This window comes from Aspergillus niger, assembly GCF_000002855.4.
Source record: "Aspergillus niger supercontig An02".
Lineage (NCBI taxonomy): Eukaryota > Fungi > Ascomycota > Eurotiomycetes > Eurotiales > Aspergillaceae > Aspergillus > Aspergillus niger.
The window spans coordinates 2,865,512-2,889,912 of record NT_166519.1 but is presented as its reverse complement, the minus strand read 5'-3'; the positions used below and the strand labels follow the sequence as shown (position 1 = coordinate 2,889,912).

The following is a 24,401-nucleotide window of genomic DNA, read 5'->3' as shown; positions in this document are numbered from 1 at the left end:
TTTTTCATTTCCGTGTCTACCAAGGTCCACGATCTTCCATGCAGAGATATCCAAGATTCCGAGCAGCAAGTTAAGGTGGTTAATTTAGCAGGATTTACTGGTAGTGATCGATCTAGAGATACATGTCTTTAGCGTTTATCGATTTGACTGTTAGAGATATGCAAAAAGTGCGCAATATGGATTGAACTTTAACGATACATGGATTATGGATCCGTATTTGGGATAGGTTCGCTTACTATAGTTGTACAACATGAAATGTGCAAACAGGTACGTTATTAGAATGAATTAATATGCCGCGTTAGCAGATGGAAACAGTTAGAGGCGCGAAAGATCATAGGTATAATAGGTCCATCAAAGCAGAGAGGGCAAAATGTAGTCATAGGTGTGAAGATTTAACATAGTCGAGCAAAACTTGGGCAGAACCGAAGTCTGTAATGGTCGCGCAAAATGTGCTTTAAAAACTGAATGAATGGATGTTGAGGGAAGAGCAAAGCACTAGAGAAGTTGAGCCAAAGTTGGGCAAAGCATTCATCTAATTCTCTTCTTCCTGATAATGGAGAGCATTAAGGATAGTCTCCATGCAAACTGAATCGTCATCATGATGAGTGATTATAGGGCAGTGAGACTCTTCTATTCCGCATTCCCTCGCGAAATTCTGGGCTCAGTGACTTCGTAAATACTGGCGATGCTAGGCGAAGGATCTTGTACAACACAAGTCGGAACTGTCGACTGCCCCTACCTTCAACTTAACAGCCAAAATAAGATCCCCCTCTGGCTCGAATGACTCAAGGTTCGGCTGCTCCCGAGGCGTTGGATCGCCATATCTTTCCACTAACATTTTTATATATCCTTAGATAATCTGGTGTTTGCATAAGGGGGTATAAGAGCAAGGTTCTTGTGCCGCTGAGGATGTTTAAATACTAAATATTGGCTGATACTATATATAAGTTGCCGCCTGCTCGTCATGCTTATACCGCAAAGTAGTACGTGGCCGGCAAGATATGGCAGATGCGAGTGCGGAGCGAAAGAGACCGTGACCCATGTGATCTTGATTGTCCAACTTTACGACAATCTTGTCAGGAAATGTGGGAAAAGATTGGGGGCTGCTTTTCGATGACATATTGTTCATCTTGGGATAGGGTCAGAATGATGAGGAATGTAGGATAGTAACCAGTTTTCGCAAGGCACTGGTTTTTTTGGTGCAGTCTTAAATTTGACGGAGACGTTACACAGATTTCGAAGCCGCGCCCCACGAGGGCCGTGGTACACTACCCCAAGGTATTGATTGATACAGGCCTTCGCGAAGTTTAGTTTGTCATGAAGCAACAGTTTGGAGCAAATGAATGTACATTGAGGTTATAGATAGTGGTACCCGGTATATCGCCCTCAGCAAGGGCTAGTGTCGATATACACACACAAACTGTATACTGTACCCCGCTCGCAAAATGTGACTAAAGCGAGGCTTAATGACCAGACAATCTAATAGATTGAAAAACAATAACTATACTTTGATACAACTTATAAGCAACCATTGAGGTTTAGTTGATAATGACCCTGGAATCAGCCATTTATCTTCCATGGTCTGCAAGTTCCTTTAGCAGCTTGTTATTTAAGATAACAATATTTGCTACTGAGAGATTTATCCTGCACTTAGTGGGGTAGGACAGCAGCTGCCAAGTGTTCAAATGGCCGCGAGGGTAATCTGCAGCACCTGCACGGACGGATCCCAGTCCTTTATACACAAAGTATGTATGACGCCAGACACGTCCCTGGTGGTTTGATCAAGAGCCGAGTCAGCATCGCTATATCCACAGCTGGATAGACACGGCATAATACATCGTAATGACTAGTGGCCAATGATGCGAGACATAACAGGGTGTGTTAGGTACCTTACTCCCTGCTTGATGCGTATTCCGAAAGGAGTAATAATTTCCAGGAGACCGGGGGCTCTCGAAAGGGCCCATGAGGTCTTCGCCACTACTGGTTGCAGCAGTAACAGAAGCACTTGGGTTCAGATGCCGACAGGAACAAGTTCCCAACAATCATAGTTGCAGTAGAGCAATTAGATGTCCTAATGAAAGACATTGGTTTACTTGTACTTGAATGTCCAGTCGATCATAAATCGAGCACAGATGATCAATATGTGTGGAAAGGTTAGCAGATGCTAGGTACGGCTAACTAGTAGTCAGAGTAATAGTGAGAGTGTACTGTATATAGTAAAATGCGCAGAGAGTGAAATGCCCGAGACCCTTGAAGATGCCCCAGATAGCATGGAAACCGCCTGAGGCATGGAACCTAAGCCTCGCAACGGGACAAGTGAACCATGGGATCCAATGGGGGCAAATCATGTGGAGAGAGTCACGGCCTGCCATTGGTGGCAGCACTCCGCAAGTGGGTCAGGATACATGATCGCCGGTCTGGAACGGCAAAGTCGCGACAAGTCAGCGACAGCCAACCACAAGCTCCAACGCGTGCACACGGAGAACCTCAACCTTCCAACTTGCTCTCACCTACCTGCATCTCTTTCCATCTGCTCCCCGACTTCTAGGGTCATGCGCTCTGAGCGTTGAAGCACACTGGCTACGCTTTATCGTCCAAAAACTCAGTCCTCCGAACTCCATCCTTGGGTTTGAATACAGTATCACTCGCCGCATTTGTTTGTAAGTCACCCACGGATTCGTCCGCCATGCCTTAGATTGATAAGGAATCCGCATCCGTTTTGAATTACTTGCTCTGTTTTCCTTATCCCAACACTCGCCCTTTGATCTACCCTACCTTGATCTGCCCGAGTGCAGCACCGGTCCTTCTTAGTCCAAGCTTGGCTATTTACCTACTCTAAACAACATGGGGATGCTGACTATAGGACGCTTCCTCAGCCGGCCTTATCCACACTCCCGTGACGGCCCCACGATATTTTCCTTCCAGCAAAGGCTCATCATGGAAGACGGTGGCTCCTATGATGCGAGAAAGCCAGAGTCCGTGGCTAGCAGTAGCTCGCCTGCTTTGCAACCCACCACGGTCTACGATCTCTCTGAAACGGAAGAGACGCTAAACTCGCCTGATACCTTCTACTCGCCGCCTGCCTCGCCGGGCCGTCTGTCGCGCAACCCATCCTTCTCGTACCATGATGACTGGGAGACATTTCCGCCTCTCGACCAACTGACGGTGTTCGACCTGCTTGATAACCTCTCGCTGTCACAGAGGCTGGAAAGGCTGCAGCGGGCACTCAACGCGCAAAAGGACAAAGTCAAGAGACAACGCGAGAAGCTCAAGTCCACTTCGATCAACGCGAAGGAACGTGTTGTGGGCGAATGGAAGAGACGGATTCCAACAGCCGATGAACAGCTAGACAAGTACCGCCGTCGCATGAAAGATGGCGTAGAACGACTGGGCAAACAATGGAACGCTACCGCAACCGTCACACTGCGTGAGAAAATCTCCTTCATCGCTGGTGTCATGAACATCCTTGTGAGCGGCTACCTTCTTGGAGGGTTCCCGGAATACTTCTACATTTGGTTCAGCGTGCAGTTGGCCTACTTCATGCCTATCAGATACTACCGGTATCACAAAAAGGGCTATCATTATTTTTTGGCTGATCTCTGCTACTTTGTGAATGTGCTCTGTATGCTTAGCCTCTGGGTTTTCCCGGGGTCGAAGAGGCTGTTTATCAGCACCTTCTGCCTAGTATTCGGCAACAACGCCGTTGCAATTGCCATGTGGCGCAATTCGATGGTTTTCCACAGTATGGACAAGGTGGTCAGGTAAGTTTCATTATTATGATGCCATTCTGAATAACCATTGACTTGAGGGTAGTCTCTTTATCCACATCATGCCACCCGTTTCCTTGCATTGTCTTGTCCATATGACGTCAGCGGAGACGCTGCGAGAACGATTCCCGGCAGTCTACGAGATCAAGTTCAGCGAACCGGGTTCGCCCAATCACTTCAACCTCCTGGAGATGATGGGTTGGGCAACCGTCCCTTACCTAATTTGGCAGTTGACGTATCACTGCTTTATCACTGTTCGTCGTGCCGAGAAAATTGCTGCAGGACGTCCGACCAGCTTCACTTGGCTCCGCAAGTCTTATGCCAAGACCTGGATCGGCAAGGTCGTTTTGAGCCTGCCCGAATCGCTCCAAGCTCCGGCTTTTATGATGATTCAGTATTTGTACGCGATATTGACCATGATTCCCTGCCCTCTGTGGTTTTGGTCTCGGTGGGCGAGCGGTATTTTCCTCACCGGTCTTTTCATTCTCAGCGTTCACAATGGCGCGACATACTATATTGACGTCTTCGGCAAGCGCTTCCAGAAGGAATTGGAAGAGCTGAAGAGGGACGTCGCTCGCTGGCAATCGTCCCCAGAAGGAGTCGCGAGCCCGACGCTTCTGTCTTCTGACAATACTGCGACAGTCGGGGCCAAGGGCCTTGAGGAATCGGCTAGTGGCGGATCCGACAAAGTCGGCGTTGACCAGATCCCTCTTCTTGATGCCCAGTCGACTGGTGTAGAGAGCGGCCATGCCGCCGACAACTCTGGGGTCCGGGAAAGGTCTTGAGACGATCGTTACATGAAGCGCCTTACACAATGCTCCCTTTGGTTCGTTCAGGAGTCTTGATTCTTGCCTATAGCTTTGACTTGTGGATCCGACCAGATCGGAACCCATTCTCGTTGATACCCAGCTTCCATCTGTTATCATTCCTTACTTTCTGGCCTGTCCTGTGCTGCATTTTCTGCTTTTTAATTTCTGACACCGTATGGTTGGATACTTAGACTTGCGTGATGATTGATATGGCCTGTAATTACGATATGCTCTTTACATGAGAATTAATGACATGAAGATGTGGATAGTTAACTAGTGGGTTAGTTGGGGAAATGAACTGAGTCACAATGGGGGTGAAATCGGGAGTCAGAAGCTTCCAGTAGCGAAGCCGGCCGGACTCGCACTTTGCGTTCGGCGGCGATCAAACCTTAAGTCCGACGTCGCCGCAGTCACGTGGGTAGCCACCTCTGCTCCCAGACTCTCGGGGGACGAACGACACTACGACAGCACCTCGTCTTACTTTTGTAATTTCCGATTCCTTTTTTATCTTTCTCCTCAGTGTGTCCCATTCAAAGTCACGTCCCGCATTTGGTTCCGTATTGTTGTGCATCCGTCTGCATTCGCTCGATCTTCCGAGCATCTCGATCCCCTAGGTTTCCGCAATGTCCGTTACAATGAGGTCAGCTAGCCTTGTGCGCGGCAATGCAGTATTGCGGCCTAATATGCTCGGTAAGTTGACCTGGAATCACTCGTCTATCTGAGTCCCCAGAAGGCTTCGACTTCAACTGCTCGATCGCTAACCCGATATTCGCATGCAGCCCGGCAACGACTTTCCGGTGCCTTGGCTGCGTCTACGGCCGCAAACCTCCGATTCAACGGCAGAGGTCTGCCATCCCAACTGTCGGCAATCGCCATTCTAGTCCCTCAGCAGCGCGGATATGCCACTGATCCATCGACCTCTTCCTCCTCTTCCTCAAATTCGTTCCCCCCTCCGGGCTTCAACGCAGAACAGGCCAAGAAGCCCCTCCCCCCGGACACCGTGCAGCCCTCCAAGGATGTCCAGAAGGTCACACCCAATTCTGGGCAGTCCATTTCGTCTCAAATTGCTGCGCAGAACAATGGAAAGTCGGCAGAGCTGACGACGGCAAAGTCCGCGGATCTTGATGGCAAGAAGGAGGAAAAGAAGGAGACGAAGAAACTGACAATCGGACAAAAGATCAAGAAGGAAGCTCAGCACTACTGGGATGGTACCAAGCTTCTTGCTACGGAAGTCAGAATCAGTTCCAGGCTGGCATTGAAGATGGCTGCAGGCTATGAACTCAGTCGCAGAGAGCACCGTCAGGTTAGTAAAGTCCGCATGGGATACGCTTAATTGATCTTCGCTAATGATGTCTATGTGTGTAGCTCCAAAGAACCGTCAAGGATTTGGGTCGCCTTGTTCCTTTCTCCATGTTCGTTATCATCCCCTTCGCGGAACTGCTGCTTCCCATTGCCCTGAAGCTGTTCCCGAACATGCTGCCTAGCACCTACGAGGGCCAGAAGGCGCGCGAGAAGAAGGCGCTGAGTCTGAGCTCGACGCGTAAGGAGGTTTCGGGTTTCCTGAAGAACACACTGAGGGAGTCTGGTCTCCCGGTCACTGCTGCGACCGTGAAGAACGAAGAGTTTGCCGAATTCTTCAAGAAGATCCGCACCACGGGAGAATCGCCCACTCCTGACGACGTGATCAAGGTGTGCAAGATCTTCAAGGATGACCTGACGCTCGACAACCTGTCCCGGCCCCAGCTGGTGGGTATCTGCAAGTACATGAACCTCAACTCTTTCGGAACGGACGCCATGCTTCGGTACAACATCCGCCACCGCATGCGCCAGATTAAGCGCGACGACCGCGCCATTTTCCACGAGGGTGTGGAGTCTCTGTCTGTTCCTGAACTGCAGATGGCATGTGCCTCCCGTGGTATCCGCACGCACGGTGTGTCTCCTGCTCGCCTGCGCGAGGACATGTCGATGTGGCTGGACCTGCGTCTCAAGCAGGGCGTCCCCTCGACCCTTCTTGTGCTGAGCAACGCATACGTCTACGCCCAGGGTGGCAAGGAAGCCGAGATGTCGTCCCAGATCGAGGCTCTCCAGTCCGTCTTGTCTAGCATTCCTGAGGAGCTCTTCCACGAGATCGAGCTCGAGGTTCACAACGCCGAAGGTGCCGCCACCAACAAGCAGCGTCTGGAGGTCATCAAGGAGCAGCAAGAGCTGATCGAGGAGGAGAACGAGCAGAACAGCGAGAACGAGGAGAAGGGCGTCTCTGCCCCCAAGGACATCGAGGATATCGATGACAAGGATGACGTCAAGTACGAAGCCAAGTACAAGACGCAAGCGGGTGAGGCCAACGAAGCCGTCCAGGAGGGCGAGAAAGCTGAGGAGGCACAACAGTCTACCCAGGCTAAGGAAGAGAAGAAATAATCGCAACCTTCCTTCTCTTTTTTCTTCGACAGGGCGTTTATACCGCGTTGATGAACCGTGACATAGATCTCTTTTCCCCTCTTGATCCCTACGCCTATACTCTCTACTTTCTCTCCCTTTCTTTTTCTTCCCATGTGTTAGTGTGTATACGATAGACTCTGTTCGCTTGTTTGTTTATTTATTCGTTTCATTCTTGTTTGTTTTCTGGGATCCGTGGTTGGACACCATCGAGGTTGGATCTCTTATATCCTTTTAAACCAGTCTTCTTTGTGACGTACCGATACTGAAATAGATACTTAGTCGACTTGGACGGTTGATCTGGACAAAAATATGACATGGATATTAATTGATATTACCTTAATCTTACCAAATATTCCTACTGGATGAGATCCTGATCATTCAACCCATCGGGTATTTAACTCCAGAGTCAGCGGCTCCTCCGTAAGTACCTCGGCAACAAACCCGATAACTCTATCAAGTGACTTTACTCCGTCCGTACCTCCACCAAACCAACTAAAGTATCAATCCTGCATCAACACATGGCCAAGTAACGAACTAGCCAATCGATGAATAAACCAACTATTTAATCCATCCCCCTTACATTTCTTCTCTTCTCTTCCTCCCCTGTTCATTGTTTGCAATGCGAAACCCTCTCCTCCTCCATCACCGGCATCATCACATACTGCAGCGCCAATTCTACTCTTCCCGGATCATTTTCCCTCGCCCCTTCACCAGTCACACTCGCAACATCGCAAATATCACTACTACCACTACCATGCCCCCTCTAAATCCAACATCCCAGGTACAGAATCCTACAATTTATATTACCCATAATTTTATATTTCCTGTCATTTGCACAATACACCACTTGCCCCCCACCCCAAATTCAAATGACGTAACACCCAATTAATATCCAACAATCAACCGAAAATAGCCAAGCCACTCTATAAGCATATTGAATACTACCTTAGTACTTAACTAACAATGTAAATCGCAGAAAGCCATTGCCAGATTAAGAAAATACACTCCCCCGCCAACAACCTATACCTCGGTGCCGTTGTCAAGGCGCGCCGCGGTACTGGTGCTGCTGTATGCGGACCAGAAGGGGGACTTGAGGGTTGTGTTGACGATGAGGGCGGCGACGTTGAGGTCTTGTATGTATACCTACGTACCCTTTTCCTTTAGTAATAGCTTGCTTTTTCGTGTCGTAGGTGGAGTGAGCTATGTACAGTGTGGCTAATTGTGATTATGATATGGCAGATGCCGGACAGGCTGCTTTACCGGGTGGTAAGTTCTCTGTCTCTCCTTCCACTCCTTTCTATTCTCGCATGGCACAGCCATCTCTCGAGGGGGTGGAAGTGTGTGTGTGCTACGTACGATGATAGATATCTACTTATGATATACCGTAGCAACATGCTATATGCTATATCATAATGATATCAAACTAATACACAGAAACCCAGGCCGCGCCGACTCTCTATCCGAAACGCCCATCCAAACCGCGCGCCGCGAAGCAAAAGAAGAAATCGGCCTCCCCGAACACGACGAGCACCTACCTCGGCCCTTCACGGTCGAGCATCTCTGTGAGTTCCCAGCCAACCTAGCGCGAACGGAACTAGTCGTTCGGCCATGTGTGGCGCTACTGCATTCATTTGATGAGCGGACTGGTGAGAATGCCGATCCCGAGGTCTCGCTGATCCCGAGGCTGGATCCGCGCGAAGTCGCGGCTGTGTTTACGGCGCCGTTTCGTAATTTCTTGAGCTGTAGGGATATGGAGGACTGGGGTGATGGGGATCCGACGGATTGGTATAAGGGGGCTTGGACGGAGTGGCATCAGGAGGATTGGAGGAGTAAGTATCATTTTCTTTTTTTTGTTTGTTTGTTTATTGGCTGTATTATGGTGAAAATGGTGGTGATGGTGGTGGCTGACTAGGAATAGTGCATCAATTTTTCGTCCCGGTGCGGCCTAAAGAGGTGGTTAAGCCGAAGACAAGGACAGAAGAACAGAAAGAGGCGGTTAGTCGGTTGGAGGAGCAGGAGAAGGCCTCTCAAGTTACTCGGTACCGGGTGTTTGGGATGACGGCGCGGATGTTGGTTGATGTGGCGCGGGTCGCGTACGCCGAAGAGCCCGAATTTGAGCACAATAGCCACTTTGGGGATGAGGCGATCATTGAGAAGTTGCGGAAGATGGGCCGGTTAAGTCCGATCCGGAGGACAGGGGATCAGTTGACGAGGCGGGATATGGAGATGGCGGCTAAACTTAGTTGATACTTACTTATCTGGATGTGTTGGAGTAGATGCTGCGTTGATAGCCTCATATTAGAGACCCATTGATACGTCGACACTTAAGTCTAATCACAACTCAAGCAAGTCCGAACTAAACATATAGAAGATACATATGTACCTCTTGCACAACTCCCGTGGAACATCACCACGCGAGTCCAGCATCACTGGCTCAACCACAACCATATCAGCACACAGCCCCTGAGATAGTTACAGGCCCCTCACACATTCAGACAAGACATCAATGCCATTCCATGCTCGGCAGCTTATCTCCTCCTTGATTGCCCATTGATACCCCATTTGCCTGCTGCAGATGCCCGTCCGGACAGCGCTAGGCAATGCTTGGGTATTTGCAATCGTTGTGATGACATCCCACCACACGCATGCATAACGCAACCGATGTCGTACATCTTGCAATCATACCTATCGGTTAAAACCGCTATGCAGTTAGTTAATTCCCCATGTTATGATTGATACTTATTTCCGAATGTATGTTTGGTAAGTTTCATTTGTTGGTTGCACAAGATGGATGCAACACGGAGGGGATTTGTCACCGTGGAGTGTGCGTATGCAGGTTGATGTTGAGTGGCTGATCGGTTTTGATTCGGACTATTTAGTTGATGTATGATTACAGGGAGGGGTGGAGTGGTGATGGATGGTTGACAGAGGTGTCTGTGTCTGATGAGCATATTCTGGTAGAGTCAAGGTTGGATTTGAGTATCTATGAGCGAGACTTTTAGGTGTAGATGTGGGTATATTGGGAGAGGATGGATAGCTTGTGTGTGGTTTGCGCTTCATTGTGATTTGGTCAGTGGAGATGGTGCACTACTCTCTGGGTCGTTTCGTGATTGGTGTAATGATATTGACCTGGGATGAGATGTCATCGCTTCAGGTGAGGGAATAGCGGAAGGGAAATTGTCAGTGATTCTTCTTTAAGATACAAGACTGATGAGAAGAGATATGCCAGCACTTCGCGTGAGGTGATAAAGAAGACATGTTGACTTCGATGTTTGCCTGGGGCTACTGCTGCACGTGGGCAGGTCTGCTCGCTCATGGGACCAGCTCGATTGGCTTTGATACTGTAGCTCGCATTCTTGGTCCTAGCATGCGTCGACCTGTCTGGCAGGGGCTCAAGCAGTTCCAGGCGGCGATTAATGTGTACTACAATGCTGGAATACTACAGCCAATGCCAGGTTATTCTCACAATCAGCCGCTTGGTTTTACAGTGAGGGTCTTAAGTCAGCCTGATTTCAATCGTGACCAAGGCCCAAAGTAATACAGTTACTCCTCCATACTTTCAATACTGGCCCGACCTCAATGGACCATCGGACCGTCTGGCATGCCCGTGATGAAATGTCACTCAAAATCCATTATGTTTTCATGTTCTCACTTGCCGCCAGCCACATGAGTCTCTGGAAAAGCTACTAGTGCGGAACGTCTCATGGAGAGTGTATTAGGGTTAAGAATGCCATGCTTGCCAAACCTTGTCTGCTCGCCTAACGCGGATGAGAGTAAGACATCCCGTACAACAATACTAGCGTCATTAATCTCTCATTGCTGGTGGTGGAGATTGGCCCATGAGCAAGCTTTGCCAGCAGTGCTAGTCTTAGGAAATGAAAGCAAGACTTCCGTATTCCCGAGAATGGGCATTCGCGCGAAACCTGCAATATCGGAGGTACAATGGAAAGGCTGTCAGCTAACCACTGACACTGATTGGCTCGCATTGCCTGCAGCAACATGGCTTGGCTGCCATGGGACCAGCCTCAATCCGACAGTGATCTGAAACGGGTCGGGTATGCCCGTGAGTGGAATGCTGGGCCGCTATCTTGAATGCTGGCGGTGGATAGCCTGATCTTAGAGGCCCCACTCCGCCTCTAAGCTTGAACGATTCCAGAAAACTCGCGTCTTCGTGCATTCTCTCTTGCCTCATCATGAGCTCATGCTTATTGCTGGATCGGATCAATCGACTGAGTTGTCGTCTCTGTGGAGCTGCTGAGATAGCATAGTCAGCGCGTACCGCGACAGCCAGCCTCTAGCCATCTCCACCGTCTAATCAGTGATCAGCTCCCCTCAGGCTCAGCTGCACCACGATTCGATTGTGTCCGAGCTATACCCGCCCGGGTCCGTCGCACCGTTCAGGTGCCCAATATCTCTGTCGCGACGGGCGACTGTGGAGCTGCTGTTTTGGCGTCCTCTGGGCCATCTCCGGTCGAATGGGGGCCATCAGGATAGTTGCCTAGACTCCGATGGGGCTATCTAGCGTGACCACGCAGCAGTATCCCGAGCGGAGGGAACGAACAGTGGAGGATGGGAGGAACGAGGCGTATCGCGGCGTGGACTGTGAGACGCTGGGGATGACCTATCCAAGGAATGCTGAGAGCGAGACCGGCCTGAAGCACGTGTTCTCACTGGATGGACCTGTCATAGAGGAAATGACTCCAGATTTACCTCATCGGCAGTAATTTCCTTGCTAAAGAGTAGTGTGGCTGAGGGCCAGATGGATGTTCTGGGAAATGCGAGGCGTCATGTGTCGGTTGGTTGCCGTCCATCTGCTCAGAAGAGAGAAGGGGAATACCGACACTGATCATTCTTGCCTGTGGTGAAGCCAGAAGAATGTCATGCTGGATAAACTATCTGTGTTACCTGTCATATAGTATAGTATATGTACCTTGCAAACTAAGGGGAAGAAAAAGAAAGCATGTCAAAGCAAGAAAGAGGAGAAGCAGCTAGGGGAGTAAGTCAACGCGACTAAGGAAACTAGGCCACGCTAAGCGTGCAGAGAAGAGGGACAGAAGCAAAGGGAAGAGGTCTGTCAAAGGCGATCTCCATACCGCAATATGATCTATCTGGTTTTTTTTTTCTTCCCTACTGTATTGTATGTCTGTCACTTTTCTATGGAGACTTTTTTTTCTTTTTTTCAATTTCTTTTTTATCTTCTCAGTCGAAAGGCTGGGGACACGCCGAATAGTTAAGCCACCATTGCGGAATTAAGTTCAATTGAGTGCAGGGATAGAAGAGTAAGCAACGTGAAATGCCAGAAGTTAGATAGCCGAGCAGTAAAGTAAATAAACGAGAAGAGTAAGAAAGAGTGCGAGCTGAAAGGCTGAAGGCTGTGGAGGAGGGCAACCAGGGATAAGCGGCGTCCAGCTTGCTTTGTTTGACTGGCAACGACCAGCGCGACTAGTTTGTTTAGTGAGTCGATTAGTTGATGATCCAACTAAGAATAACCAAGAATAACCCTCATGAACCATTCAGATCCATTCTGGCTGGCGGAAAGGATCGACTTCCGGGGTTCAGCAATCAGCCATCAGCAAGTAAGCTGGGATCACTCGGTGACTTCAGAGTTGTTGGTGGTTGCGCTTCGTATTCTTCCCCGGCCCTAACCAGATCTTTTCCCCATCCATCAATGTCTGGATCTTCCCATGTCTGTCTCGGTGTCAATGGGTTTTCTAGTCTTCTCCCTTTCAAATCCTTCAACCAATATTCTATCGAGAGCTAGAACCAGAATCCCGGTAATTGTAGACGAAAATTGAACGGAAATCACCCTAATGGCGCGCCCCTCAGCAAGCCCACCCACACCACATACACACCACATACACCACCCCCCGGTCCATCCCTTGCATGAGGGTGTCACTCTCATGAGGCTATTCCCGCCCATGATGATGACCACGACGATCCCATCCTGCAGTCCGACCAGGAACTGCCCTTGAGATATGTCGCTTTTTGTTTTTTTGCTTTTTTAAATATTTATTTTATTTTGTTTGGTTTCATTATTTTTTTCTGATTTTCCCAATTTTTACACATGGACTGCGCCCCAAACTCCTTGGGATCTAGGGATGAACGGCCGGACCAGCCAGACGGAGCTTGACGAGCTGCATATGGCGACCCTCCCTGATGGATCCCATCACATCCGCTGCTGAGTTCTTGTCGTCGGCCTCGTTCTCCTCTTCCTTCTTCCTCTGATAATGATTATTATTATTATTAAACCCATCTCCCTTTCACTCCATCCCATCATCTCCCTTTCCTCTCCCTCTTCTTCTCCCTTCTCCCCTTCGTCCATCCCCATTCCTTTACTTCCCCCCTCGTTCTCTTCTTGCTGAACCATGGTCCCGGCGGGTTCTTTATCTCTACACTGCCGGATAAAGACAGTGGCTACAGGCTGACTTGCACGGGTGACGGTCGTGTGATTGTTTGCTTGCCTGCTTGCTGGCCTGTCATCCTGGACGCCAAAAAAAGGTTAAAATCGCATCAAGGCCGGCGACTGGCGAGCAAAGTCGAAAAAGCAACAACGCTGGCCGTGTTCGGGTCACAATATTGGTACTTCGCCAACGGAGAACATCCCAATCGGGCCCAATTTCCCCCCGGCTGGTGCCTTTCACAAGTTATACTTTCTCGTACTTCGGCTTCTTTCTCTTCACTCCTTCTGCTTCTTGGTTCTGCTTGTCTTTCCCTTGCCACGTTCTCTCCTCTTTCTTTCCCCCCATCCTTCAGGAGGGGGAAAGGTCTTTTGAGACACCCCTTCCCTCCCTTCGTGTCAACTCTATAAACTATCTCCTACCACTGCGAACGATATACTTCCCAGTTCCTGGCTCGAGCCACGGGAATATCTCTCCCCACTGCCAACCTCCCCCTCATCTACTTTCAGCATATCGTCATGCTTTCTCCGTCCTCGTTGGCACTTCCTAGACAGGCCCCTCCAGTGAGGCCCTCTCGGTCCCTGGAGGGGCTGGAGCAAGTCGTCCCTCCTCGAGTGCCAGTGCCCCCCGCTCGCCCGGCATTGCGACATATTGATAAGCCGCTCCCTGAGCTGCCCCCCAAGCCACTGCCTGAGACCCCGTCGATGGATGAGGGCTCCACTGCATGGAGCGATGACAGTAGTACCATCTCTAGCTTCTACGATGACAGCCGACGCTTTTCGGCGGATTCGTCCGAGAGTTACCCTGTTTTTGTCCGCTCTGGTTCGGACGATCTGTCCGAGCTTGTCGATCATCCACCCACTGCCGGGCCCATCGACCCGTACCAGCACGACGACCATCACCATCACCACCACCACCACAATGACCATCCAAAGTCCGCACCCTTCGCCATCACCACCACCTTCCTCCACGATGACCACTCCGACCGGGCCCAACCCTGGGTCACCAACCGGGCTGGCCCCAACCACTACTTCCGGGAGAAGAAATGGGATTTCTTCCCTGAGCTGGCTACTCCGTCGGCTCTCCCGACATCCCCGCGTTTTCCAACTCACCCCCGCAAAAAGAACGGCAGTAAACTGAACCTCACCGTGTTTGACTTCACCAAAAGCCGCACCCTTTTGAACTCATCGGATCGGAGTGGACGAGCTCTTGCTCAGGATGTGCGCAATTCTATTCGCTCCTACGTGCAACGACGGTTGTCGAAAAATTCGCTGGAACGAAACAAGAGTAGTCGGTCCTCACCCCCCACAGCAGATTCAGTGGATCCTGTGCGCACCCCCACTCCATCGAGCAAGATCACCACAACCGACGAGATTTATCATCCTGGAAGCCCAAAGTCCCCTCTAAGCCCAGTGGATGTCTTACCCTCGAATAAACGCCTATCGCGCATGTCCACTCGCTCAACCATGGGTGCGCGCGGGCCGCACCCGCGACCCCATGCGTCCCAACGGAAGAAGCAGCTGGCAGTGCCTATGTCGCCGTATCAGAAGTACGGTGCTGCGATCTGGGAGAAGCCAGGTCGCGAGAAGCGAATCAGTTACCGACAGAGCCATAACGTCCGGTTTCCCCGCTATCGGAAACGAGGCTCATCAAAGAAGGGCTTTGTGTCCTCCGCAACGCCACCCCTGACGCCACCCGCCCGGTCTCAACTCCAGCAGAACACTCGGGACTGCGTCCGAGCCATTCAAGATGGCACGCATCATATCCTCGACGCCCTTGACGGCGCCAGGAAGAAGATGATCGGGGTGCGCGGCGATCGACGGCACACAGAGCTGAAGTCACAGATTCGACTGGTTGGACCGGTCAGTCCATATAACAACAATTACAGACAGACCGATCCCTGGATTTAGAACGAAGGGCTCACTGTCTCTCTCCAACTTTCATTTCTCGTTTCGTCTCGTTTCCTTTCTATGTTCATGATATCCCATTCGCTTCATGGTCCATGTTATCCAATTAGCCTGTCTCTATTCCCGGTCACTCTCTACGTCCTATAACTCTCGTCTTGTCCTGCAGCTCTAGTCATTACCGTGATATCCCGTTGGCATTTTCAGGGTCTCTGCTTGGCGTTGGGGATACACCTATAGATGCTTATCTATAGCTACTTCACTTTTTGATCCATTACATTGAGGATACTAGCTTATAATGACCCAATATCAAATCTTACCATCTACAACCCGAAACAGCCCAACTAATCACCCAATAATCGCAGTAACTGAATACTAACACCCACCCCACCCAGAAGAATGCAACCCATAAGATAATAGAACACGTGCATCATCCCAATGACCCTCCCCCCCTTACCGATCCATCTCCAATACCTGCATATGCAGCAACAGCACATGATCTGTCCCAGAAATTCTCCTGGATCAAATGTCTCTCTCCCCTCCCCCTTATCCTATCTAACCCTTGCCCTGTCTTTCATCCCTAGTATGAATCTAAACACAATATCTATATCCTTTGATCAGCCATAGACATTGTTAGCAAATGAAACATCATACCACCGATGAAATCAATCTACCTGGATCATTTCTCCGTAGTCTAAATTAGGGGTCAGGTCATCGTGACTTAGCTGTATCTGTGGATGTAAACATGTGTGTGTGGGTGGGTGGATAAATTGTACGATAGCTGTGCATATTGAACCTTGCTTCGATTTACTCCTTTTGGCTATAGTACGATCTGCTTGGTGGATAAGATATTATTTTGTGAGATCATAGTAGAGGGTATTATAGATCGTAATCTAGGGATGGATAATGCTGTGTGACTTTTGGTTGTTTACTGAGTTGGTGGGCTTGTGTTGCCTTCATTGATATTGATTCTCTATTGATTAGTGTTTGTTATGGGTGGTGGATGGGGTGTCGGGATTTGTGTATGGTGTAGGATTAGGTAGGGAGTATGAGATAAGATGTGTGAAATTTCAATGTGTTTTGGTCTTTGTGCTGTGTCTGTGTCTTAATTCTTTGGGCCTCTTTCGATCGCATTATATAACGTAGATTGCTGGATTGAGAATGCGGCCCTGTAGTATACTGACACTGCACAGCAACATGGGCAGCGTTATACGGTGTGTGTGTTGTTGAGATAATTGATCAATAGGAACGAACGATTAGTAGGTCATTGATATTCCTAAATGCAACCCTATGTACTCCATAGAGCTAGGTCATGATAAATAAAAAGGCTAAACTAAGATAAGGTATTCTATTTTATCCTGCGCCCAACCATCGCCTGTCCAAGCAAACCAACCGATCCAACCCACAAGGAACCGAAAAGATAGAGACCCGACCTGACCAATAACTGAAAAGAAAACTTTCACAACTGCGCAACATTTTCCAGGATCTGCACCTCCTGGCCCGGCTTGAATGCCGGCAGTCCGATGAACGGACAGCCCGCGCACCGGAAGGCATCACCCAGGGCGCAGTTTCCACACGAGCCTGTCTTGCCTTGCACGGTAAAGTCCAGCTCGTTCAAGTCCTCCGTCTCCAGCTTCATCACGTTCAGAGCCTTGTCTGCCTTCTCTCGCTCTGCTTGCTCCTCTGCCTCGAGTCGTGCTGCGAGTCCGCACGTGCAGTCCTTGCAGGCGCGACGCCGGCGGCCGGGCTTGGGCTGGCATTCGGGAGCTGTGTATGCATGCATTGTTAGCATGGCTCCGATTTCATGACAATTTTTTTCTAGAAAAAATTTTGGAATGAAACTCACGTTGAATAGGTCTCTTCAGATCCTCATCCGACAGCAGTGTATCCTCGTCAATCAGATCATCATCGTTCTCGTAATCGTCGTCATTATTAATCATGCCCACGGTGACAGGCTGCACGGGCGGGGCAGGAGCAGGAGCAGGAGCAAATGTCTCTGTCTTCGCAGCATCCTTCTTCTTCCCATTGCGTCGCAGAGGAATTGCGAACGACTTGGGTTGATCCATCTTCTCAAATCCGGCATCGGTCTTGATCAGACCCGCCAGGACCGCCTCGCGCTCCTCAGCCTCTCCGAAAAAGTTATCCTGAGTCTGTAGCTTCGCTCCGGCCTTCATGCAGGGAACCAACGCGGTGTAGACATCCCGCGTGAGCAGGTGGAGGGCCTCCGACCGCCGCGTGCCATCGGTATCGGTTAGGACAAGAATGTGATCGTAGGTGTTGGCGGGCAGGGAGACGAAGCCGGCAGATATGCGGTCAAGCATCTGCAGATCGGTTGTGGAGCGGTCAAAGGCAGTGAAGAGGTCCCGAAGCTTCTCTTCTTGGGTGGCGATGGAGGGGGGCGCGAGGAGGAGAGTGCGCTTGGAGGGGCTGCCGGTCGACATGGGCTGGAAGGAGGGGGCGGGTGCCATGTCGAAATCAGGCGTTGTGTCGATGGTTACGAACGAGGGAGCCATTGTGTCGGTCTACCTGCGAATTCGTCGGTGGAGGGAGAAGGGAGAGGAGATAGTTGGGAAATAAATAGAAGGAAGTGAAACTTGAGGTTCAAAAGTGATCAGTGGCCGTGATCGGATGCTCGTTTTGGGTTTCGTCTGGCTGACTCAATTGTCATCTGACGGCGTTGTGATTGGGTGGCGGGGAAAGTGGCAGAGATTGTGTTTGACAGTTATCAGCGAATTTTTGGGGTTATCTGATGATGGGGGATTACAAATCGAGGCACACGCCTGCAACCCCCGAGGAAAAAGCTAGGTGATAGTCCGATGGCGGTGGTGGGATTTGTTTCCTCCTTTAGGAAGTCGATGTCACCGAGTTTAATTTCTGTGAGGTTCTCTGCAACTCCGAGTGATTTTTAGCAGATTTCTCCCCTCCAATGCCCCGCACCCATATTACTATGGCCGGGTTGCTATTGCCCTGCTCGCTGGCCATGGGAAATTGTCACGGGAATTTGTTGGCCTTTTCGGGTTTAGCGCTACTGGACTGCTGCCCAAGCTGGCTGACTAATGGAGATCCCTCACAACCCCGCTTGTTCATGATGTCACTCAAGAGGATGTCTGCCATCGGCAAGACAAATATAATTATTAGTCAGTTACCGATGTCGCAGTGAAAGGCTCTTATACATGTCAGGAGGCCCCGTTATTGGCAAGTTGAGCCAGTTATCTGTTCAAGAGCCGCTGTTTTTCTGCGTGGGGTGCAGTTTTAACCTTAAATTGTTTCCAGAAATGGGAACCCGGAGGGCCATGTACTATATGATCATGTGATATGGCTGGTAGTTGATGGTTTATACGACTATATTACTGGGAGAATCAATTACAACAACATTGACTCCGAGGAACAGGTCTCTGATACTGCTATTGGCGAGTGATGCAAACATCCATATGCCGCATTTACATCACTAATTTTTACGCCAATGGCTATAGCCTATTGGAGGGCAGAAAGACTGACCCGAACCTCGCTCCACGGCCATCCTAGAGTTGGATCACACCCCAAGAACAACATACTTGCTCAAGGGACAATGAAAACAGATTTATTCACACGAGGGATGGGCGAAGCATAATGCCATAATCCTTAACCCTGGACCTTTGCCTATGACATCGCTAAAAGCATTCTACTGTTCGTGCTCTTTACTATCCAGCCTTCCTGGGATTCTAGCCCATGCTACGTTGTTAGTCTTCTTAGGGCTCGATATTTTGTCGACCAATTGTGATGAAGGTACCCAGATGCCAAGGGCTCATTGTGATATTTCGACAAGTCGAAGAGGAAGGCCCAAGTTGTCCTGAATTCTGCTCAGCAACCCAGTCACACTGCCATCGAAGTAAGCAGGCATTGCACGGTCCTAACACTCAAGAATTGGTTTCTCAACGGCTTACTAAAGCGATTTGAGAATTGCTGCAAAGCCTTGATGCAGGAGGCAATATGTATCTCTGTGCTATGTGCTATAATTCCGTCAGAACTCAACTAGCAAGCGGCCACTGTCGTCAAACACAATGACAATGGACTCGGCCTGGCTATCAATATTGTCCCTGGAACATGAGAGCTTATCGCGGTATATTTGATCGGTCTCAAAAAGTATGCACTTCGATGGCTGGAAGTGGGCAGGCAAGACTCCACTCACCACGGCAGCGTCATACTCGCTCTGGTCGAAAACAAACCTGTTAGCTCGGTTTACGGTAGGTAGAAGGCTAGAAATAGATAACGCATCGTTGTACAGCCTCCGTAAGGTCGGCATGGTCAGCAGGCGTTTTGAAGTTGATGAATGTCTACAGTTGGTCTCAAACGGCATACCACACGGTCGGCATCTATCCAAACCCAACTGGACTTCACAAAACAATATACTGCTCTCACCGAAATTCTAATATTTCAGGTCAAGCGTGATAATAATATCACCGTTCACAAAATCATTGTTTTCCAGTCTGCCGCAAAAGGCAAGTGGAATGGCTGACATAACAGCCACCCCGGATAAGCACAGGAATCGCTGCATCCAACGTCATGTCACCTGCCCTGTCGTGTTCCTGGCCGTTCCTGGCGACTCCTCACTTCCCCTCTTCTATCCTTCGAACAGACTTCCTTCTCGCTCGATCGTTCAATCCATTTGTATTTATCAAATGCTTTACAATTATCATTCGTTGCATCAAAGCTATTTACCCTGATTCTTCCACTGTGATCTAGACCCGCTACCATGGGTGGAGACGTTCCCCGGCAAGCTCCCAGCGCCCTTCCCCAGACTCCCGCGGGCCCTGTCGGTCAACGCATCAAGAGCATCTACACCGACCGTCTCAAGCAATTCACCGCCACCGGACAGTACGAAGGCCAAAACCTCATATCGTGAGTTCATCCCCCAATGTTTTCTCTGTACACCTCCTTCATTTTTCCGATCGTTTATTTCACATCTGAACTATACTAAAGCTCTACTAGCAAGCTGAACGAGGCAGTCAACGATGATGAAGATCATGTCAAGCTTTCAGTATACTCCGTTCCTGACCTCCAACGCCCAACCTTCAAAGAGGCTACCGCCAATGAATTTAAACCTACCCGTATCGGAGCATCGTTCGGACCAAGCTGGTCTACTCATTGGTTCCGCATCCGCCTGACAGTCCCGGAGGATATGCGCAAAAAGGAACGTCTGGAGTTCCACTGGGATGCAAACAACGAGGGATTGGTCTGGACTGAAGATGGTCGGCCCCTTCAAGGTCTCACTGGCGGCAACGAGCGTATCGAGTGGATCATCCCCGATGCTTGGCGGGATGGGAAGGAGCACACCTTCTACATCGAGATGGCATGTAATGGCATGTTTGGAAATGCGCCTGGTGGAGATTCCATCCAGCCACCCAATCCTAACAAGTACTATACATTGCACAAAGCCCAGATTACGGCTGTCAACCTAGAAGCACGGGCGTTGTTCTATGACTTTTGGATCATTGGAGGTATGTTCGGACTAGTAGCTATAGGCGGCTTATACCCCTGCCAGCTGCGAGGTGATAATCATCCTGTCCATACGCACTGACTTGGTACACTAGATGCGGCCAGGGAATTCCCTGGCGATGGCTGGGAGTCACACGAGGCCAATATGGTCGGTAATGCTATCATTGATGCGTTCATTGCTGGGGAGGGCAGCAATGAATCAATCAAGGAGGCACGCAAGATTGCCCAAAAGTACTTGGGGGAGAAGGTGGATTCTTCGCAGGTGTATGATACCGATACAGAACCCATCGTTTACGCTATTGGGCATTGTCATATCGATACTTGCTGGTTGTGGCCCTGGGCAGAAACTAAGCGTAAGGTTGCCCGGTCTTGGTCAAATCAATGTGATTTGATGGACCGATACCCGGAGCATCGCTTCGCTTGCTCCCAGGCACAACAGTTCAAGTGGCTGAAACAATACTATCCATCGGTCTTTGAACGCGTTAAACAGTGGGTTAAGAAGGGTCACTTCCAGCCCATCGGTGGCAGCTGGGTCGAGCATGACACCAATATGCCCAGCGGAGAGTCGCTGGTGAGGCAGTTTCTCTATGGCCAACGCTTCTTCGAGAGAAACTTCGGAGAACGCTGTACAACCTTTTGGCTTCCGGATACCTTTGGCTACTCTACGCAGATACCTCAGATCTGTCGTCTGGCCGGCATGAGTCGCTTCCTCACCCAAAAGCTCAGCTGGAACAATATCAATAACTTCCCGCACACCACATTCCTTTGGGTTGCACTCGATGGGAGCCAAGTTATGTGCCACATGCCACCAGCGGAGACATACACTGCCAGCGCTCACTTTGGTGACGTGAAGCGTAGCGTGACTCAGCACAAGTCAATGGACAACGACAACACGTCACTCTTGGTATTTGGCAAGGGTGATGGGGGCGGCGGGCCAACCTTCGAACATCTGGAAAAGCTGCGCCGCTGCCGCGGCCTTAGTGACAAGGTTGGCTTGCTCCCTCGTGTGAAAATGGGAGATTCAGTCGATGATTTCTTCGCAAAACTCGAGAAGAAGGTAGAGCAGGGCACTCGCTTTGCCACATGGTATGGTGAACTATATTTCGAACTACATCGGGGCACATATACCACACAAGCCAACAACAAGCGGGGCAACCGAAAGTCAGAGTTCCTGCTAAGGGAAATCGAATACCTGGCTACTCTTGCTACTTTGGAGCAGCCTGCTGATAAGTATAAATACCCCAAGGAGGAAATTGACGAGATGTGGGAGGATGTGCTTTTGTGCCAATTCCACGATTGCCTCCCCGGTAGCAGCATTGAGATGTGCTACGATGACTCCAGAGAGCTTTACAAGAAGGTATTTGAAATTGGCAACAAGGTTCGGAAGGAAGCCCTCCAAGCTCTTGGAGTTGGAAGCCGGAGCGCTAAGAGTCTCGTTGCAATTAACACATTGCCCTGGCCTCGCTCGGAAGTAGTCAAGGTCCCTGCTGGTTTTACATCCGCGGGTGGCCCCAGGTACGCCATTGTCAGTGGCGAAAGTGGTATTCTTCAGTGCCAGCTCCCTACAGCTTCGAGCACAGCGCCTGCCGTGACTGTTTCCGAGATCGAGCCCGGTGTTTTCCGTCTACAGAATGAGAAACTGAGGGTGGATGTCCATAACGGAGTCATCACGTCGCTGTATGATCTAAAGGAAAAGCGCGAGATTGTTGCCAAGGGTGGAAAAGCTAACCAGCTTGTCATTTTTGACGATAAACCACTCTACTGGCAAGCGTGGGATGTTGAGGTCTTCCACCTCGAATCTAGGAAGGAGTTGCAATCCGGAAAGACTACCGTCGCTGAGCACGATCCATATCGTGTGAGCGTGGTCACTGAGACCCGCATAAGCGACAAGAGCTGGATCAAGACGACTATCAGTCTGGCTGCAGCCGTTGGCGACCAGCCATCGTATGTCGAAATGGAAAGTGAAGTTGAATGGCGGGAGACTATGAAGTTCCTCAAGGTCGAGTTCCCTGTCGATATCACGAACACACAGGCATCGTATGAGACTCAGTACGGAATCATTAATCGCCCGACTCACTATAACACCAGGTAATACAGTCTCTGCTTCTATATATACAAATTGCTAACAAGCTTCAGCTGGGACATGGCCAAGTTCGAGGTGTGCTGCCACAAATGGGCAGATCTGTCTGAACACGGCTACGGTGTCTCGATCCTCAATGATTCCAAATATGGGTTCGCAACCTGTGGTAACATGATGCGCCTTTCCCTGCTTCGGGCCCCGAAGGCACCGGATGCTCATGCAGATATGGGTCGTCATCGAATCCGTTACGCGATTCTCCCGCACGCAGGACCCCTGGACCATCGCACCATCCGCGCAGGGTACAGCTTTAACCACCCTCTTGCCCTGGAACCCGCATCCAGTCAAGAAGCAAGCGACGCTTTCAAGTCAATCTTGCTGGACGGTTCTCCTTCGCTTGTCCTGGACACGGTGAAGCGCGGTGAGGACGATGAAGACGTGTCTCGTGATGAACTGCCACGGCGTGCCGGGAAGAGCGTCATCCTCCGAATCTACGAGTCCCTAGGTGGTAAGAGTCGTGGCACCATCAATACCAAGCTCCCCGTCAAGAAGGCTTGGAAGTGCAACATCCTTGAGGATGACGAGACAAGCCTTGTCTTATCCAAGGTTGATGCGCAGACCACGAGCATTGATATCGAGCTGAGAGCTTTCGAGGTCGCGACGTACAGACTACAGCTGTAGTCTCTCCATGCATTGGAAAGGGGAAATTGTCTGTAATTTCTAGCCCCGAGTGACATATCTTTTGAGATGTATAGTCTAGCAGAGCAATGCCGATGCAGTCTAGTAGTACAGAGGATATCACAGACAGATAACAAAACATAGCCGATAAAGCGAAGTCTTCGAACAAATATAATCAGTAGTTTCCCGCGCGCCACAGCTCCCTATCCAACCCAAATATAAACCTACCAACTCCAACCAATCAATCCACATGAAACCAGACGAAGTAAAATAACCTGATATATCAATCCCTCCCATAAGTAATCTTCAACCTCTTCGTAGGCGGCCTATCCCCATCTGTCCCATCATCATCCCCCTTGTCCTTGTTACTCGCCGCAGACTTCTTCTTATTCTTCGACGCCTGTCCCCCCTTCACACTATTCGCCGCAGACGACGCATCCCCGTTCCCAGGCTTGCCGGTAGACCCATTATACGTCGAGTTCGGAGTCGCGGCATGCGACGGCGTCGTTTGAGCCGATGAAGGTGCAGGTGAATCCTAATCACAAAAACACAGTTCGTCAGCTTTACACACGTCCAAGAATACCACACAGCCAAACAAAGACGGAGGGTGGATATGAAGTTTTCAAGGGGGTGCATACCCGCATAAAACTCGCCGAACTCCTCGAAAACACACGATCCGCGTCCGACACCGTCGCCTTTCGTCTTGCTGCACCTCCACCACCACTCATACTTGAGGAGAGTGCAATGCCTGCTCCGCCGATCCCTGCGCCGCTGGATGAGCCCTTGATATAGTTGTCGAAGCCTTTGATAATGTTTCCGGCGGTGGTTTATTCGAGGTAGGATTGTTCGAAACGGTA

General features: G+C 50.0%; 11 protein-coding genes across 11 annotated transcripts; 7 read left to right on the top strand and 4 right to left on the bottom strand.

Moving 5' to 3' along the window:
- Positions 1-2,844: 2,844 nt before the first annotated feature.
- An02g11810 (uncharacterized protein) lies at positions 2,845-4,552 on the top strand (the record flags this gene model as incomplete). Its single annotated transcript, XM_001400272.3, has 2 exons — positions 2,845-3,761; positions 3,814-4,552. 2 exons carry the CDS (start codon positions 2,845-2,847, stop codon positions 4,550-4,552), a joined length of 1,656 nt encoding a protein of 551 aa, XP_001400309.3.
- A 687-nt stretch (positions 4,553-5,239) lies between these two features.
- On the top strand, positions 5,240-6,991 carry An02g11800 (uncharacterized protein; the record flags this gene model as incomplete). Its single annotated transcript, XM_059746651.1, has 3 exons — positions 5,240-5,266; positions 5,307-5,879; positions 5,942-6,991. 3 exons carry the CDS (start codon positions 5,240-5,242, stop codon positions 6,989-6,991), a joined length of 1,650 nt encoding a protein of 549 aa, XP_059600093.1.
- A 1,420-nt stretch (positions 6,992-8,411) lies between these two features.
- An02g11790 (uncharacterized protein) lies at positions 8,412-9,259 on the top strand (the record flags this gene model as incomplete). Its single annotated transcript, XM_001400270.3, has 2 exons — positions 8,412-8,841; positions 8,931-9,259. 2 exons carry the CDS (start codon positions 8,412-8,414, stop codon positions 9,257-9,259), a joined length of 759 nt encoding a protein of 252 aa, XP_001400307.3.
- A 506-nt stretch (positions 9,260-9,765) lies between these two features.
- On the top strand, positions 9,766-10,623 carry An02g11780 (hypothetical protein; the record flags this gene model as incomplete). The annotated part of the gene is made up of 5 exons (XM_059746650.1): positions 9,766-9,848; positions 9,909-9,980; positions 10,087-10,127; positions 10,315-10,467; positions 10,556-10,623. 5 exons carry the CDS (start codon positions 9,766-9,768, stop codon positions 10,621-10,623), a joined length of 417 nt encoding a protein of 138 aa, XP_059600092.1.
- Positions 10,624-12,574: 1,951 nt separating this feature from the next.
- An02g11770 (uncharacterized protein) lies at positions 12,575-12,932 on the bottom strand (the record flags this gene model as incomplete). Its single annotated transcript, XM_059746648.1, has 2 exons — positions 12,575-12,769; positions 12,861-12,932. The coding sequence occupies 2 exons, from the start codon at positions 12,930-12,932 to the stop codon at positions 12,575-12,577; spliced, it is 267 nt and encodes an 88-aa protein (XP_059600091.1).
- Positions 12,933-13,928: 996 nt separating this feature from the next.
- An02g11760 (uncharacterized protein) lies at positions 13,929-15,320 on the top strand (the record flags this gene model as incomplete). Its single annotated transcript, XM_001400267.1, has 1 exon — positions 13,929-15,320. The coding sequence occupies one exon, from the start codon at positions 13,929-13,931 to the stop codon at positions 15,318-15,320; it is 1,392 nt and encodes a 463-aa protein (XP_001400304.1).
- Positions 15,321-16,773: 1,453 nt separating this feature from the next.
- Positions 16,774-17,827, bottom strand: An02g11750 (uncharacterized protein; the record flags this gene model as incomplete). Its single annotated transcript, XM_001400266.3, has 2 exons — positions 16,774-17,081; positions 17,161-17,827. 2 exons carry the CDS (start codon positions 17,825-17,827, stop codon positions 16,774-16,776), a joined length of 975 nt encoding a protein of 324 aa, XP_001400303.1.
- A 239-nt stretch (positions 17,828-18,066) lies between these two features.
- An02g11740 (uncharacterized protein) lies at positions 18,067-18,371 on the top strand (the record flags this gene model as incomplete). Its single annotated transcript, XM_059746647.1, has 2 exons — positions 18,067-18,119; positions 18,227-18,371. The coding sequence occupies 2 exons, from the start codon at positions 18,067-18,069 to the stop codon at positions 18,369-18,371; spliced, it is 198 nt and encodes a 65-aa protein (XP_059600090.1).
- A 943-nt stretch (positions 18,372-19,314) lies between these two features.
- On the bottom strand, positions 19,315-19,858 carry An02g11730 (uncharacterized protein; the record flags this gene model as incomplete). The annotated part of the gene is made up of 2 exons (XM_059746646.1): positions 19,315-19,680; positions 19,811-19,858. 2 exons carry the CDS (start codon positions 19,856-19,858, stop codon positions 19,315-19,317), a joined length of 414 nt encoding a protein of 137 aa, XP_059600089.1.
- A 188-nt stretch (positions 19,859-20,046) lies between these two features.
- On the top strand, positions 20,047-23,547 carry An02g11720 (uncharacterized protein; the record flags this gene model as incomplete). The annotated part of the gene is made up of 4 exons (XM_001400263.3): positions 20,047-20,192; positions 20,283-20,791; positions 20,885-22,877; positions 22,926-23,547. The coding sequence occupies 4 exons, from the start codon at positions 20,047-20,049 to the stop codon at positions 23,545-23,547; spliced, it is 3,270 nt and encodes a 1,089-aa protein (XP_001400300.1).
- A 280-nt stretch (positions 23,548-23,827) lies between these two features.
- On the bottom strand, positions 23,828-24,272 carry An02g11710 (hypothetical protein; the record flags this gene model as incomplete). The annotated part of the gene is made up of 2 exons (XM_059746645.1): positions 23,828-24,079; positions 24,183-24,272. The coding sequence occupies 2 exons, from the start codon at positions 24,270-24,272 to the stop codon at positions 23,828-23,830; spliced, it is 342 nt and encodes a 113-aa protein (XP_059600088.1).
- Between the last annotated feature and the right edge of the window lie 129 nt (positions 24,273-24,401).